This window comes from Selaginella moellendorffii, unplaced genomic scaffold (assembly GCF_000143415.4).
Source record: "Selaginella moellendorffii unplaced genomic scaffold, v1.0 SELMOscaffold_122, whole genome shotgun sequence".
NCBI lineage: Eukaryota > Viridiplantae > Streptophyta > Lycopodiopsida > Selaginellales > Selaginellaceae > Selaginella > Selaginella moellendorffii.
Window position 1 is genome coordinate 310,596 of NW_003314383.1, and position 17,643 is coordinate 328,238.

A 17,643-nucleotide genomic window follows, 5' to 3' on the forward strand; every position below is an offset into this window, starting at 1 on the left:
ACCGTTGTGTTCAGGCCGATCTCTACATTCCGTAGATGTGCCAAATGAGCAAATCTGGACACTTTCCATAAATAGCATTTGGGACCGAAATGAGACTAACACAAAGGGCATGATAGCGAGGGTGTTTGGCAGACACGGTAAGCTATCATGTAGCGATATTGAGGGACAAATCTCAATACGCGAGGGTTCTTGTCAAGCCAGTGCAAGACAGAGCAAAAGAGAACTAAAAAGCCAGGCCAAGTATGCTTGGCTGAATAGACACTTAGGAATTCCGTCCTTATGCTTATCCGGCCAAGTACAGATGCAAAGTCCAGTTTATTAACACTTGAACAAGAGGGGCTGATAAAGGGTCCAGCAATACCGACCTCCTGCCATCGTGGCAATAAGGTAAGAGTGTCTGTAAGGACTGGTCGACAGGTAACTTTCGATACCCGAAGTCACATGCGCGACACTCTCCCCCCCTAGGGAAGATCGACGTCCTCGTCGATGCATACTCGAGTCTAGAATACCGTCAAGGAAACAACTCCAGAAAAAGTTCACGGTACTCACACTATGTGAGAAATGCACCAACTTAAATGAGTTAGGAGGCAACCTCTTTGTCTAACGCGGATGTGCTACCAGCTCAGACACCTTCCAGCCGTCGCTGACAAGGAAATGACCAACGGAGTCAGCCACCCTTGCTGCTCTGGGAGTCACCCAGCTTACAAAAGTGTGATATGCCCTGCCCGCAGAGACATAGAGAGAGGAACTAGAGGCCCCAACCCTCCTGAGCAAAGAAACCAAACCCGTCGGTAAGGTTTAGATAGACTACTGTAAACAGGCAGTTAGAGTTGTTTACACAGTCACGCCCTTTCAACGGAATAAGGAACATCGACAGAGAGGCGGGTGATGTGACCAGTCGACAGTAGCTACCCCATGACTAAAGATTTCACCATGCACACGAAGTGCCGAAGCCAGTCTGCCCATTACTGGCCCAAACTCAAAGAACAATAGATGGACAATATCAAAGTTATAGACAATGATATCTTAGAGTCGGAATTATCAGTGAATAAATCTTATATTAGAACACACAAGTATTCCAAGTATGTTATCATCTGATAAACTAGTATTATAGGATAGGAACCACCAAGATCACTATCATTGGAAAACATAGGATTAACCATCCAACAAAATTCAATAGCAAGTATATCATCAAGTAAACTCAATGATAAAACTTAACTACCGAAGATGGTAGACAGGATGCCAAACAACTTACTAAAGATAACTCAAAGAACACAAAGTATCATTGACTAACAAGCACAATACTCGCGAATGTATCACCCGAAGGAAATAACATCCTAATCTATAAGAACTAACTCGGGCAATAATCAACAGAACAAAATGAATGTTGCAAAGCAAGCAAATATAGTGTTTATGCCAATCATTGCACTAGCCAATCCAGATAGATCCCAGCCAATAACACCAAGGAACTCAAGTTGCCTAAGCAAGTGTCAGCAACATCCTACTGATGTCTCAATCCCAAGAGACCAAACCAGAGCAAACCACAAATAATATGTGGTATTGCGAAAAGCCATAAGCTATCAAAGATAAGAACTAACCATAATGAAAGATCATCAAAATTATCCCATCAATAAAGAGATGCATAATCACCATCTAAGAAGGAATCCACCATCCTGAAGAACGGCAAACCATTCTATACCAACAATAATTAAGCAAAACCTTTTTGACAAGGATAATCAACTATCCCAGATAATAGTCAATCATCACCAATGATTGGTAGATGCAAAAGCCAACTTCAACATCGAAGCTAATAAGTCAAAATGTCTTCCCCAACAACTTCTAACAAATGGAACAACGAGTATAAAACTCAAAGAACCAAAAGTTCGAAGAAGTCTATAGCCAAGTCTTTCCTAACAATGATCACAAGTCTCACATGAACTAACTTTAATGCTAAAGAAGAAATTATGGTGCAACCCACAACATTTTCCTCAACACATCCATAACCTAAACTTCATAATGCAAAGCTAATGAAGAGCATACCTGCATCAATCTAAAAGCTAAGCATAACAAAGTTATGCTCGATAAGTGATCACCAAACAATCCTCCATGAATCCATCTATAACAAGACGTAACTCACTTCATAACAAACACAAGAAGAACCATCAATGATCGATATATTCCAACTCAAATCCAATAAGGATTCAAACATTCCAATATCAATCACTAACTCTTTTGCTTGTAGAGTTAGCATCGTCCATGACTGAATCACTTTTCAAGGAAAAGCCAAAGCTCAACCTTTACTAAATAATCTCGTGTAGAACACAACTAACTCAACTTGTCACTCAGTTTATTTGAATGTCAAAATAGTTGCTAACTAGCAAATGCACCAATGCCAATAACACAAGCCATAGCCAAATTATCAACACTATCTTCATTAAGACTAATGAAACTCGACATCAATCTTGCGGAGAGACATCTCATTTCACTGAAATCTCAATATCAACAATGTCAATGACAAGGCATCACTTCAATGCCATCAACACCAGAACAAAATGAGAAGAAAGCATGAGTGTATCACCACTCAAAACTCTCTAGCAACTAAGCTAACCAAGGTCGAAGATACTTTACTCAATATCTGAGACCAATTCTTCAACATTACTCAGGTACGGATAACACATCATCAAGGAGTGATTCACCACGTCCAGACTCAATGAAATCCAACACCACAAACTAAATGCAACCAAATGATATCGACAGAAGTAGAGTCGATATGCCAACATGGAAAACCCATGTAAGTCTAACGACACGATCCTCCGCAACCCCATCCGGTAAAGCAAGCCCATCACTGCTAAATCATCATCAAGCGAAGCAAGTGTCAAAAGCCTTTGACAAAGTCTACAAGTAATCACTAGTCGCAAAGCAACTAACAATCACTCTTTCAACTTGCCTTCACAAGACCCAAACACTAAACTCACGTCATCGAGTCATACACTTGTCCAACATAAACGTGATACCTCCAGTATGAGATAAAAGTACATAGACAAGCACAAACCAAATGACCACTCAAATCCAACTCAACCACGATAAGCCCACCAAAGCATTTAGCCAATAGCTCTGAGCATGCCTTGAAGAGGCTAGCTATGCATGATCAATACTCAGCTAATACTAAAGTGAAGACCATGAGATGGATCTATATCGGTACACAACCTCCTCATGGACAAAGCTATAGTACGGGTACCAACATCTCAAACTCAAAGAACTAAGTTGAACATCACCATCCTCAACCAAGACACAGGGCCACCAAGACCAAGTCAAGATCAGTGAGAGCTCACTACTCTCATAGAGTCTAACGAAATGCAAAGTGCAACCTGCCACCAAGCATAACACTACAAAAGAAAGGCACAAGGGTCACCTTTCTAGAAAAGTGCAACGGCCACTTTTCTACACTAACTCCAGACTCTATCCAACTCAATTGCAATAGCCCCAAAAGTTAGCATCCCTTTCGGGCCACATCATACAAACTACATACTAAGGTCTAAGCTAACCGAAGTCAAATCCAACCCCTTCACTAGTTTGTATTGGCTTTCGAAAACGGAATGGTTTTTGAGCAAAGTGATAACAAATCAGCCATTAGAAAAGTCTAAGAAAATTTGTGGAAAAATATTTCCATTCTAGAGAAAGAATGACTCTCAGTCTAGGAATGCAAACTTTCAAGACTCAACCAATTTCCTCCTACCAACAACTTCACATAGGTTCACCTCAACACAAATTCTCATGACCCATAGTATGCTTAAGCCTCGAACATCTTTACCCATCTAACCGATATCTAACACCGACATCCGCAAAATGCAAAGTGAACACCCAAGGCTTGATCACGAAGACCACATCTTCGGATATCCATATTGCATTAACACTCTTCTTCAATCACCTTCAAGATTCAATGTGAAGTCAAAACACTAACAAGAAAAATGACATGAAAAATCAAAGTTTAAGGAAAATTCCTCATCACTCGAAATAACAATGCCACTTCCACTAACACCATGCTAGCAATGTCAATGCCCCAACTACACACCTTCTCCATCCAACAATCTACTCCAAGTGCTAACGGATCAACAGATGAGCTATAGCAAATGAATGTTACAACCCATTTCTAACACCTAATAGGCAAACTCAAAGAAACAAGGTACCAAGATAAGCTTAGTATAATGGACCATCACTGAGAATCCAGTCAAAGCTACTACAATGCTACTTCGTGCAAGTAGACTAGCTTCACTATCAAGCACTTTGGGGTTGATCATCATTTACCAAAGCAACTTCGTAAACACATTGCTCACTATCACATGGATATGATATAAGTATCACAATAACTTGATCATCAATCAAGCAACACTATGAGCAATGCCCATGTCATTACTTCAAAGGTTTATGTGAATATCAAGTGTCAACTCGATTCGACAAAATGCAACATAAATGCCACACCCCACCAATAGAGATTTACAACACCCGACAATACTAACTTTTGTTTACATCACAGACAAACTCATGCCACTCTCTTTCTGACCAATCTCAAAACTAATCCAACACCAAGCTACACAAGGAGCAATAGCAAGGTTCCCCGGAAAAGAATTGAGCATTGCAACCCAAGTCTTCCAATAGCAAGCCTAGACAAAATGGTATAGCACTTCACCGCTATCCATCCCACAACTCACCATTGTAAGGCCACCATCTCCAACATGCATCAAGATAGGGACTCTTGATTGCATGATGTGAACACAAGCAATGAGTTAACACCTCGTTGCAAATCATCTCTCCAAGAAGAGAAAATGATTTACGTATTTGATCCTTCGTCCCCGATGACTCTCGTTTCGGTCTCATCTTTGACCAAACCTCAAGTTTGCTTTCACACTGCCTTCAATTCAATCGAGGAAAAGTTTATGAGAGAGCACGGCCATGACTACTTGAACCAATAGACTAATTCCTATAATCTTGATTGATCCACTTGTAACCATGCCTAGGAAGGATCTACTAGTGCCGTGCTAAACAACTACGGGCTAGCCTATTTGCCACTCATAGCAAACCCAGGGAGGTTTGCTTTCACCCATGGTACATGGAACAACTTACGGAACCACTGGAACCAATGCGAAGTCTTTGCACCCTAACGTGTACCACTTAGATCATCGTTTTCATCTCTGCGTATGCAACGAGACTAGTTGCCCAATCTCATTGGATAATACTCGCCGAGACTCATTCTCTGATACCAAATGTAGCGCACATGGTTTTTACCCTTTATCCTATGGTGATTTACCATAGGATAACACCACGAAGCGGAACCTAAACCCTCTTTGTGCCACGTGACAGATGCCATGTGTCATATGCCACGTGTCCAAAGGACCGTGGTGTGGAACCTGAGGTTCAGGGCCTTGGGCCACTGAACGAAGGAACGGTGCCAAACTCCCAAGCATGGAGCCAAGGAGTGACGGAACCGAACCACGAAGCAACTCCCGAGCGTACAGCCCAAGGAGCAAAGGGACAAGAGCCCGGAGTGACTTGGAACAGTCCTAGAGCAACCAGCATCCCAATGCCAGGACCAGCATGCAAAACGGAGCCAAATGAAGTTTTGCGCTATTTCGGCATACCGGTGGCCTAACGTGAGGATATGGGTACTCCACCAGCTAGCATGGAATGGAACTTGGGCTTAGACCCAAGCCAGACGCAGAACAAAGGCAGGCACGCAAGCGGGAGCTAGACTATGCCTCAGGTTGGTCAGCCATGCCCGACCTACCCACTATCCCTACTATACATTTGGAACCCCCCACAGCCCCCCCCCCTTGAGGAACACACGCTTTGGGCTTTCACCCCAAGCCTCCCTCAGTATCAGGAGTTGGTCTCTGGGACAAGCTCGAAACTTACTAAATATGGAATGTTCTTAGATTGTGAATTTGGACACGAGACGAACACCGTTGTGTTCAGGCCGATCTCTACATTCCGTAGATGTGCCAAATGAGCAAATCTGCACACTTTCCATAAATAGCATTTGGGACCGAAATGAGACTAACACAAAGGGCATGATAGCGAGGGTGTTTGGCAGACACGGTAAGCTATCATGTAGCGATATTGAGGGACCAATCTCAATACGCGAGGGTTCTTGTCAAGCCAGTGCAAGATAGAGCAAAAGAGAACTAAAAAGCCAAGCCAAGTATGCTTGGCTGAATAGACACTTAGGAATTCCGTCCTTATGCTCATCCGGCCAAGTACAGATGCAAAGTCTAGTTTACTAACACTTGAACAAGAGGGGCTGATAAAGGGTCCAGCAATACCGACCTCCTGCCATCGTGGCAATAAGGTAAGAGTGTCTGTAAGGACTGGTCAACAGGTAACTTTCGATACCTGAAGTCACATGCGCGACAGCAATGATCCCTTTGAATGTCCGAACGAGCCGTTTCACCAGACTGTCTAATTGTGGATGATAAGCACTCATGAAAGTGTGGCATATCCCCAACCGAGATGTCAAAACATGAAATGCCTCAACCATAAATATGGGACCATTATCCGAAAAAATCCGCTCTAGACAAGAATGCTAGAACACCACTCGATTGAGGAGGAAGTATCCAACAGCAGCTGCAAAGGCACTAGCAAGAGCACCAACTTCCACCTAACGAGTCAAGTAGTCAGAAGCAATAATTACATATTCATTGCCAGCAGTCGACTATGGAAAAGGTCTCATAAGATCAAACGCCACCAACTCAAACGGACAGGAAACTGCAATTGACTCTAACCATCCTTCCGCAACACGAGGGGGAGTATTATGAGCTTGGCACCAAATGCAACTACGCACATACCGGATAATATCACGTCGCATCTTTGGCCAATAGAAAGACTTGTGCAACTTCTTGATTACATGACGATGTCCCATATGCCCACCTAGAACAGAAGAATTATGGTAGGCATGGAGAAACCGCAGAATAAAGACAGAAGGCACCACTAGCCATAAATGATCATCAGGATCCATCCCCATAAAATAAAGAAGGCCGTCGTCAAGGCGATATTGAGAATGTAAATGCTGGAAAGGCAAGTCATCAGCAAGTGATGCAGGATTCTCAAACCCATCTCGAAGCCTTCAAATCCACGGCTCAATCTTTTGAGCCTCACAAATCTCATCAAGAGAAGGTAGATCTTGCTCTATACCTTGTGGACATTGAACGTCAAGTATAGCAACCGCTGATAGCATAGAATCCTTGTCTAGAAAATCCATAGATGCATGAGCAACAGGCTCGTTAGAAACATGATAAGAGAGTGGAGAAGGAAGAGGAGCTCGAAAAAGGGCATCAGCATCAACCATAGAACTCCTTGGGCAATGAATAACATTAAAATTATATATCTGAAGCTTCAAAGCCCATCGAGCAATACGACCAATCAAGTTCTTCTACTTCAATAATGAAGTAATAGTAGCATGGTCACTTTCAAGTAATGTCCGAGAACCATGTAAATATACATGAAGTTTCTCGAAACCCCAGACTGTCGCTAAACACTCCTTCTCTGTCATGGAGTAGTTTATCTCTGCTAGTTGTAATGTACGGTTTATATACGCAATGGGATGGCGCTGACCAAGCACACTCGAGCTCTCTTGCATCAACACACCTCCAACACCAATATCAAAAGCATCCACACGCAAAATAAAAGGTTGAGTGTAGTTAGGATATGCCAAAACCGAAGGAGTCGTCAATAGCTTTTTGAGATCCACAAACGTCTGCTCACAATCCGAAAACCAGATGAAAGATGATAATAATGACTTCAGCAACCCTCGCAACGGTGCAATGCGATCAGAAAAATGATCCACAAAACAACTGAGATACTGCACCTTGCCTAAGAAGCACTGCACATCATTCACACACTTCAGAGTAGGGAACTTTAGAACAACCACAAGTTTGTTAGGATCAACTTGCAAACCCTCACGAGAAATACGGTACGCAAGATAAGTTGTGTCTTTGGACCCAAACATGCACTTCGACCACTTCAGCTTTAAACCAACGTCGCAAAACCAATCCAACACTTTACAAACATCACGAATATGCTCCTCCCACGTCTCTTCCGAGTGGATCAAAATATCATCAATGAAGTCAATAGTCACCTCTGGCATATCGCAAAGAACCTCGTCCATTATCCATTGGAAAGTTGCTGGAACATTGTTCAAACCAAATGGCATCACCAAGAACTCGTACAAACCAAATGGGGTACGAAAAGCAGTTTTAGGATTATCTTCTTTGGCCATCAGTACTTGCCAGTACTCAGAAGCAAGATCCAGCTTGGTGAACCAATGACTTTGCCCCAGACGATCCAAGAGATCAGCAGTGTGAGGAAGAGGGTACACATTCAAGATCGTCACTTCGTTTAATGAACAATAGTCAATGTAGAAACGAATACTCCCATTAGGCTTTGTCACAAGATAAGGTTCACATGCCCATACCTTTGCTTCCATTACTTTTGTTCCTCCACTATTTCCTCTTATGTTTTCGTCTTGTTCTGCTCTTCCTTATTCTAATCCCTCCAATAATCTTTGTGTTGCAACGGTTGACCAGCTTATGAAAGAGTATTCTAATCTCTTTGAATTTGACCTATCCTCTAGGGCCAAAATTGCCACACGTCATCTGATTCCAACCGGGATGCTCGTCCAATCAAGGTTCCTATTCAAGGAGATCAAGATTTTACTTGCAAACGTAAAGGAGATGTTGGACAAGGGTGTTATTCGGAAGTTGCAAAGTCCTTGAAGTAGAGGGATGAAGAGGTATGGAAGTGAGAGGAATGGATAAAACATAAGAAAGTATGAGACAAGGGGAGAAGCCTCAAAGTCACACTTGGCATGATTGTGCTACAACTAATCCATACCAAGAATGAGATCAAAAGTTTGACTCAACACCACCCCCAATGATTGCAATTCAAGCTCGAGATCGCCCATATGCACAACCAAGTCTGCCTCATCCCGTGAATATGCATGTGTACGGCTATTGCCATAAAGAATGAAAACTGGTTTTGCCGCACGACGCAAGTGTAGACGGTAACGTATGGCAACAGGTCGAGCAATAGAAGATAAACTCGAATCTATATCAACTAACACGGAGAGAATAATAGGAGACCTCTTGTTATTAAAATGAGCTTAGAAAATAAACACTGGATGAACGGGTGTCGAGTGAACCCCTTGATGATACTCCCAAAAGAAATATGGAGGGGTCACTAACTTATTCGCACAAGGTCCCTCAGTTACTCGCGCAACTCTTTATTTCCCAGATACATCTCAGTGTCCAAACCTTCCATTACAATAGCACCAACGGGACGTTGCTGACGCCAAGGTCTTCATCTAGGAAATGGAGGTCGCCAATCCAGAAAACCCCGACAACACCAATAAGTATGACTAATTTCATCACATGCCCAGCAACAAACATCACGGCCACCGCCACGTCCTCGCCCTTATCCTTGGACTTGAGCAGCAGGAACATCAAACTCCATTGGAACAAGACTATCACTTATAGGAAGTGGAACTGAAGGACGTGCAGCAAGAAGTGGAAAAGGTGACGTCTCATAATGTTGTGCCAAACAAAGAGCATTGTCAAGGGTGGCGAGAGCAAGTGCATGCACAAGTCCGACAAGATCTTGACGAAGTGTTGGCCACAATATTCGTAGCTTGATCTGCTCTGACATACTTGGCTTCGCATGAAGCAAAAGACTTAAAAAACGAACACTAAATTGCATCACCGACTCAAATGGCCCTTGGCGAAGACGATGCAATTATTGGAAGGCATCATCACAGTCATCGGCATGTCCAAAGGTGCATTTGAAGATGTCCAAGAGAACACTCCAATCCTTACGAGTGGCTGCGCTTAAACAATTGTACCATTGCAATGCCGTCCCTTGGAGACACGTGGGAAACTCACGCAAACATTAAGCATCATCCCAAGAATGATATGTGGCAATCATCATGAAGTGATCGAACCAATGGTACACATCATCCTCAGGATTCCCACGAAAGAACTCCAGCCAAATGCGAGGATTGGCACCAAGAGCAGGAGGAGTTGTACCCTATGCTATGAACACCACCATTAACTGAGTTTGGTTGTTCAATTGCAAACACATAACATTAAGCAATTGTACCAACTGCTGCTCCAGAGTCAAAGGAGGAGATTGCTAATCTGCCATGAAGACGAATGAAAAAGAAAGAGCAAAAGAAGAGAAATGACAAAAAGCTAGAAAGAAATGGTAAATCTAGACAATGCAAAAAGCTAAATCTAAACCAAAAGAAAGAACAAAATAAAGGAGATGGAAAAAGCTAGATTTAGATAATGCAAAAACTAGATCTAAACCAAAATCCCAAATCCAAGCACTCCTTAGGGACAATCAAAGGTGCCCTTCAACTCCACCAATGTGAGTGTTTAGAATATAGAAAGGAAATTGAAAAATATGCATATCAATTAGCCCAAAAGCCTAGTTTATATATAAGAGTGAGTGGTCCAGATTGAAACTAATCTGACGGCTACAAAAATCCCACTATGCTAATATTAGTATACAGTATCATAGCTGTACACTTGGCCCTCATAATTTAATATAAAATAAAATAAATATAGTATTATGAGGTATGGCTACAGATCTAAGGCCCAAGTATATAGCTATGGATATGAAGTCTAAATGTATGGCTACAATACTTTATATTAATATTATTTATATAATATAATATTTATTACATGCTGGGATTTTGATAGCTATTAGATTGGTTTCAATCAAGACCACTCAATCTTATATATAAATTAAAGGTTTTAGGCTAATTAGATATATAAATTTCTATATTCCATACACTCATATTGACAAAGTTGAGGGGTAGTCTTGATTGTTTTTGAGGATATATTTTTATTTTAGATCTAGTTTTTGGTTTAGATAATTAATGTAGTTGTTTAATGTTATATGGTTGAAACTAAACAATTAACTTCAGTTGATGGTGACATTCATGGCAAATAGTGCAAATTTTCTTACTTTTTTTACCCATCTTTATGTCTGGCCAAATGTTTTCTATAGAAATCCCAAGAATGATATTAATCACTTTAAAATGATTGCCAATTATCATTCTTGAAATGATATTTAATGTTTGCAATGGTTTCCCATATGTCTCCAAGAAATATTGTTGTAGTGGTACAAGAGTTTAAGTGTGGAACCTCCTCCTAGATGTCTTCAAGTATGCATTTCAAAATGCTGATAATTGTGATGATGTTTTCTAACAATTGCATCATTTTTGTCAAGGACCATCTAAGTTAATTATACAATTTAATATTTGAATCTAGAGCCTCTTACTTTATGTAGAGCTTAAGTAAAGAAAAATTAGAAATGTTTTCAAAAGAAATATAAAAATGATTTGCTACACTCTTTAAATGTACCAATGCTTTGTTTGTTTAATAGTAGTGCTTATTTTTTATTAATCTAGTTGATTGATAGAATTTCTAAATACAAGATTAAATTTATTACACGTTAACCATTAAATGTTCTAGCATTAAATGTTAGAATATCCTAGAATATTCAAATATATTCTAAATATCTACTACCAAATTTAAATGGGGACAGAGTTCCTTCAAGATTTCCAAAGACAATTCTAGGTAACTTAATATTTAAAAGGCCAAGTGTAAATGGACATCTGTATTATCTCAATCAAACAAGTGATAACCAACTTTCCATTATCCAAACAAACATCCATAAAACATTTATTAAAATCATGCAAATGGAACCTGCCCAAGGCCTACAACTGGACAGCCCATGTGCCTTCAGCCATTATCACTTTATTGTTATAGTTAGAATTATAATAAAAAAAGTGTAAAGAATAAATAGAAATTTCTATGTTGTACTTATTGAGTTTTTTCAAGTAATCTACATATAGGAGGAGCTTGAACTAAGACGTATCTCATTTTAATTTAATTCTTAATCTAGATTTATACTTATCATTATATTACCCTAAACCGTAAATATCCAAGAATATTTAAGATATTGTTTAAGACCATATCACATTACCATTCAAATCTAACAATTTTGTGGAGATGTTTTTCATATCTCCAATAACTTTTGACAGTGCATAAGCAGCAAAGAAATATCTAACTTCTAACCAGTTTTCAGCTTCTGGACATATCACACTTAGATCATCACTGAAGTTGAACCCAATTTTTGCTATAAAATGTCGATTCCTAAACATAAATATTTAGATAATTAAATATAAAAATAAAAAACTCACAAAGTATGATGATGAAAAATTGCCAAATAATCATCCAATCCAGCCAACCTTGAATCTGTAGAAAAAATAAAAACTGTTTCTAAGAAAATATAAAAAGTTATCTACTGACCTGACTCAGAATACTTAAGGCTCATCCCAAGTGCTATACTTCTTATATGTTGAAGTTCAAATTCAGTAGTTTTAAGAATCCTAGCTGTTTGTAAAGCTTCCAGCACTTCCTAAAAAACATAAAAGAATAAAATTTATAAGAAAATTCAAATGATATAATATAATACCATGATAGGAATGTTGTACATTGATTTCCTACTTTGGATCAATGTAGACAGTTTAGTCCCAGGGTCCTTTTGTAAATGCCGCTCTGAAAGTACAAAAACATTTTAGATTAAAAGCTAAAAATATTTGCTTGCCAAGAAAGATCCTAAACATCGCATGTGTTGCCCATCTCATCACGTCGTTAGCTAAGCAATTTGGATTTTCACAAAGCATCATTGTAAGGCCACCACACTTGGTTTTTGAGCACGCAATGTATTTTGCGTTAGCAGCCAGCACAGCAGTGGAGAATAAACATTCTCCAGCCTTAGTCTGTGAAAGAACAGGAGTAAGCATCACAGAAACGATACTGATTTACCTGATATTCTGGCATGACAAGAAAAGTGATTTACCTTAGATTTTGGCTCGAGCAGCATTGTGTCCTGAGAATTGGTGACCTTGTCCAATGTACCCCCACGATCCTGTAAAAAAATGAAATGGAATTAAACGTCACGAGTAATAAGGAAGAATGATTTACTTGCGACTTGAGCAACATCATCTCTGTTATTCCCTCTGAATGCATTATGTCACATACGGCCGCGTCCTTGGCCACCCTGCCCTGGACACCAAGCTTGTCCCAAAGACGATCGTCAAAGACTGCCTTGGCAGGGACAAGCTTGGTGCCAGCCACACAGCTTGGTGCCAGTGTCATGGGCATGCCCCGGAAGTCGTCGTAGTTGACGACCCAGTCCAGAGAGCCATACTGCAATGCCTTGGTGGGAACCGCCAGAAGGATGTAGCCAGTGGAGACCCGATTCTGCCAGATGGATTCCTTATAGACGAGGACTTGTTTAGCATCAAGCTCTCCTAAAGTTCCATCGATCACGAATTCCGCCGGAGGACCCCGACACCGCAGGCCGAGCTCGAACGTGGAAATGCAGCCCACGGCTTCGATGCTCCTGATCTGGCATGGCTCCAGCGGCGTCATTGAAGGCTCCATTTCGTTGTCGTACAAGTAGGCTGGAATGCTCCAAGGCGCTCCCCAGTAAAGGGCATTTGCATGTGTACAACGCTGCTTGGGGCAGATGTTTCCATGAGCGTAGCTCAGTGATCAAGCAACGTCGTGTCGGGGCAGCCGCATGCAGTCAACTGCCGGTTGTAGCAGATATCGCAGAAGAGGAACAAGGAGGTGGTGGTGTTATCATAGACGAGCTTGAGAGGAGGAGCAGGAGCACGAGGCCGAGCTCGAACCCGAGCTCGAGTTTCCGCGAGCGTGCCACATCCGCGGGCAACTCCTGTGCCCACAAGCTAAATGTTAGCTGCGCTCTTGCGCTCTTCTACTCACTCACGTCCAAAAAGCCGCCGCCAGAACATGCCGCCCAACCAGGAGCAAGAGTTTATCTGCGAGTGTGCTGGGCAGATCCACTTATCCGCGAGTGTGCTAGGCAGATCCACCGATAGCTACCACCCGGGCAAGGTTCGTAGAATATTCTTTGAAACTCCATAACTCGTTTTATTTTGCTTTCATTCTTTTAATGCTAATGAACATTTAATTTCTTTAGTGAGTCAATGATGCGGCATCTCAAGTATGTACTTAGAATTAAATAATTCTTGCTATCAAAGTTTTAGGATCACCAACATGATCCGTTAACCTCATGTCATAGGCACTCGTTTGTAGTATTTAACATCGCTTCTAGAGCTTCTTTTTCTATCTTTCTAGGCTTCCATAGTGTAGAGTTCTCTATGGCTCACACTTTTCTCTTTGCTACTTCTCTCTTCGCTGTTCTTGCTAGCGCTGTTCTAGCTACCAACAACAACAACTCATGTTTCCCAGGTAAGAATCTGCAAGCGATTTTACAACCAGTCACAAGCTTTATGTTCGCAATCAAAACACAGGCGATGCCACCGTCCAAATGTATAACGGCGACCTCAAACTCATGAGAGATCTCGAAGTTGGAGACAAGGTATTGTATTGCTCTTAAGTTTTTCGAGAGCCCATCTAAACGTGCCAGATCTAAAGGTTGCAGTGAGCAAAAACGTGTTCTCCGATGTCTACGCATTCGGCCACAAGGACGCCGATGTGATCTCCGAGTTCATCCAGGTCCACACCGCCTCAGACATGATCGAGCTTAGCGAGGGCCACTTCATCCCAGTCGACGCCAAGGGAAAGCTTGTGTACAAGCGAGCCAAGGATCTCCAGGTTGGAGAAACTCTCTGGGGATCATCTCAAATCACTGGTAACATCATACTTCTTTTGAGACTTTGCGCTTACTTTTGGCAATTATAGAACTTTCCAAGGTGGAGAAGCTGGGCCTCTACAACCCATTCACTCTCTCCGGCAACATCATGGTTAACAACGTGGAGGCTTCCTCTCACAGCGAGTGGTTCCTGGACTCCCTCTTTGATGCCATTGGCGCAACTGAGTACCTCCCATACGCGTACCAGGCCGTGCTCGCTCCACTTCGCGCCATCTACAACATCGTCGGGAAGGAAATCTACGCGGAGGGCTATGCCGCCATGGATTCCTGCGTCAACTTTGCTGAGTTTGGAGCCAAGTATGGAGGAAGCATTGCTCTCACCGTTGGAATCGCTGGAGTTGCAACAGCAATGCTGGCCACCAAAGCTTGAGCAAAAATCAGGAGTAAATAAGAGTGAAATAATCACAATCCAGATCAAGTCAGTGTAAATCTCCAGAACAAGAACGAAAGAAATGAGCGAAGAAACTGTGTTATGTCAAACAAAAGCTTCATTTCATGACATGCATCACAAAGATGCATAGATGTTTTCCAAGTTTCTCAAGTGTTAAGAAAAAAGGGTGAGAGCGAGAGAAGTGCCAGCCAACAGATCACACACACAAGCAAAAAAGAAGAGCACGAGAGGAAACGAGAGAGTTACGAAGAAATCGAGTGCTGAGATCTCATTTCCCTCCCAGAGACGGGAACTGCTGGAAATCGGCAATCTCGGGAGCCGAGCTCGAGCTAAGCCGCGTGTTGTTGTTGAGGCCTCTCCCGCGGCCGCGGCCGCGATTGCCACCACGTCCGCCATACTGATTCTCCGCCTCGGATTTCCGGAACTCGATCGGCACCGACTGAAGAAACGAAAACACGCTCATCGTTAGAAGAAAGCCACAAACAAGCCCATCCATTTACCTTCTTGGTCTTATCATCCTTCTCCCCTTCTTTCTTCTTGGCCTTGTCCGCTCCCTGTCGAGTATGAAACTCAGTCAGTCTCCCTTCCTCGCATAACATAACAATCGAAGAACTTTACCAGTTTGATGAAGATATCCTCGTCGGCCTTCTTGTCAACCAGCTGCATCTTCTGGAACTCACTGTCAGCCACCACTTTCCTCTCCTCGCTCTTCATGGCAGTGAGGGCCTTGCGCTTCTCCTCCATCACTTTCTCATACTCGTCCAGGGTCATTTCCTGTCGGAAAAAACAATAAGCCTTGGATTTCTCGGGAAAGCACAAACCTTTTCTTCTTTCTCCTCCTCTTTCTGTTCCTCAGTGACCTCTGGAGTTTCTTGTGCTGCCTCCGACTTAGGTGCCTCGGCTTCTGGGGCTTCGAGCTTCGCACCATCTAGTTTCACACCCTCGATCGCGTTGCCTTCCCTGACAGGAAGAAAGACGAATTAAGTTACAAAGACGAAGCTCCGTAAGTTCTTACTCGACAGAGACGGGGTCGATTGGAGTTCCCCAGTTTCCGCGACCAGCGCCATCGCGTTTGATTCCAGTGCTGTATCACCACTATCAGCCTCTACCAAGCAAAGAATCAAAACACTTTACCTGCGGCCAGTGGTGTTTTTCCTGTCGTACTGACGACGAGGGTAGTCACGCTCGCGCTCCACGCGGTCTCCGCGCTCGGCACCGCGCTCGGCACCGCGCTCGGCACCACGCTCGGCACCACGCTCGGCCCCGCGCTCACCACGCTCGCCACGCTCGCCACCACCACGTCCGCCGCGGTAATCCCCACGGTCAGCTCGCTCAACGCGACGTGGACGGGACTCATTGGGATCCTCCTCAAAAGCACCACCATTGGGCACCTCGTTCTCCTCGCCTTCACGCCCGCGACCACGTCCCCTGCCCCGCCCGCGTCCACGTCCCCGGTACCCGCCGGCTCCGTCCTCCAGCTGGCCGTTCTCCGCGCCGTCGGCACCGCCACCTCGGCCAGCGCCTCGACCACGATAAGAATCGCGTGGTGAGCTTTCAGCGTCATAGCCACGTCCGCCGCCACGTCCGGTGCCACGTCCCATGCCACGTCCGCCGCCCCTTCCCTGGCTCCGTTGGGCATCCCTCACTGTAACGACGATGACGTGAGCTAACGAAGAAGAAAAAATATTCCAAGCAGCAGCGATCTTCGCCGCGCAATGCTGCCGGATTGGAAGAGAAAGAAAATGCTAGAACGAACATACCGGCTTCGGCTGGAGGCGGGGGCTTGGTCGGCATCTTCGCGGGCGGGGGAGGAGGCGGCGGCGCCTTGGATTTCTCCTCGGTAGCGGCCGCGGCCGCGTGGGCGATGAGCGTCGGAGCATCGCTCTCGTTGTCGATGAGCAGGGCAAAAGAATTTTGGTTCGCCATGGCGGGCCGCCGCGATGCAGATTATCGGAGCCTTTTCACCCCTCTTCAGCTCTTCTGTGCCGGCCTGGAGCTGGCGATGGCGAGCGCGCGCGTCCGCGGCCTATCTTGGACAGGAGCCATTGCCTGGAAGAAGAAGAAGCTGGGAGCTAGAACCCTAAAAGCCCTAGAAAGTCCGCACGCAAGAACACAAACCCTGGAGAAGAGAGCTATCAATCTAGCGCCACCGCTCGCTCGCTCGCTCGCTCGCTAGGGTCTCCCTCTCTCTCACTCGAAGAAGACGCAACGACGACGACGAAGAAACCTCACGGACACACTGGAATAGGTAATGTAAGGCGGCGGCTTCCAATACTATGGCAAAATATCCACGTCCGTACGCATTGTCCCGTGCCCTTAGGGCAACGCCACCTTTAAGCGGACATTAGGGCAATGTCCACCACCTTTATCGAACTTTTCTAACCTCCTTTAGTTTAAGCTTTTCTTGTCATAAGTTCGTTGTGATTGACGATCAAGTGTGGCAAACAGCTGGAACACACTTAAGAAACAAGTTGGCTGTCGATCAAAGT

The 17,643-nt window shown here is 43.5% G+C and overlaps 2 protein-coding genes across 3 annotated transcripts in view; one reads left to right on the forward strand and one right to left on the reverse strand.

Annotated features, from left to right (window-relative positions):
- LOC9632930 (warthog protein 6) overlaps positions 1-15,320 on the forward strand; it is an 86,166-nt gene extending 70,846 nt beyond the window's left edge. Inside the window, exons 1-4 of one of the 2 annotated variants that reach the window (XM_002991622.2) lie at positions 14,226-14,339; positions 14,402-14,469; positions 14,526-14,742; positions 14,793-15,320. In XM_002991622.2, coding sequence (XP_002991668.1) covers positions 14,249-14,339; positions 14,402-14,469; positions 14,526-14,742; positions 14,793-15,133 — 717 coding nt within the window. In that variant the 5' untranslated portion in view covers positions 14,226-14,248 and the 3' untranslated portion in view covers positions 15,134-15,320. Of the gene's footprint in view, positions 1-14,225; positions 14,340-14,401; positions 14,470-14,525; positions 14,743-14,792 lie in introns of those variants that run through there. The other variant, XM_024665408.1, reaches the window with a different exon arrangement.
- On the reverse strand, positions 15,234-17,463 carry LOC9632885 (RGG repeats nuclear RNA binding protein A). The gene is made up of 7 exons (XM_002991668.2): positions 16,915-17,463; positions 16,289-16,799; positions 16,170-16,238; positions 15,976-16,114; positions 15,773-15,928; positions 15,655-15,708; positions 15,234-15,593 (listed from the first exon to the last, which is right to left on the reverse strand). Exons 1-7 carry the CDS (start codon positions 17,078-17,080, stop codon positions 15,423-15,425), a joined length of 1,266 nt encoding a protein of 421 aa, XP_002991714.1. The 5' UTR covers positions 17,081-17,463; the 3' UTR covers positions 15,234-15,422.
- Between the last annotated feature and the right edge of the window lie 180 nt (positions 17,464-17,643).

What these genes read in the sequence shown, in the direction of transcription:
- LOC9632885 (XM_002991668.2), bottom strand. Translation starts at nt 17,080, where the DNA reads ATGGCGAACCAAAATTCTTTTGCCCTGCTCATCGACAACGAGAGCGAT. An exon ending in AAAAACACCACTGGCCGCAG is followed by an intron (nt 16,239 to 16,288) that starts GTAAAGTGTTTT and finishes GTGGTGATACAG; the next exon opens with CACTGGAATCAAACGCGATG. An exon ending in AGGAGGAGAAAGAAGAAAAG is followed by an intron (nt 15,929 to 15,975) that starts GTTTGTGCTTTC and finishes TTTTTCCGACAG; the next exon opens with GAAATGACCCTGGACGAGTA.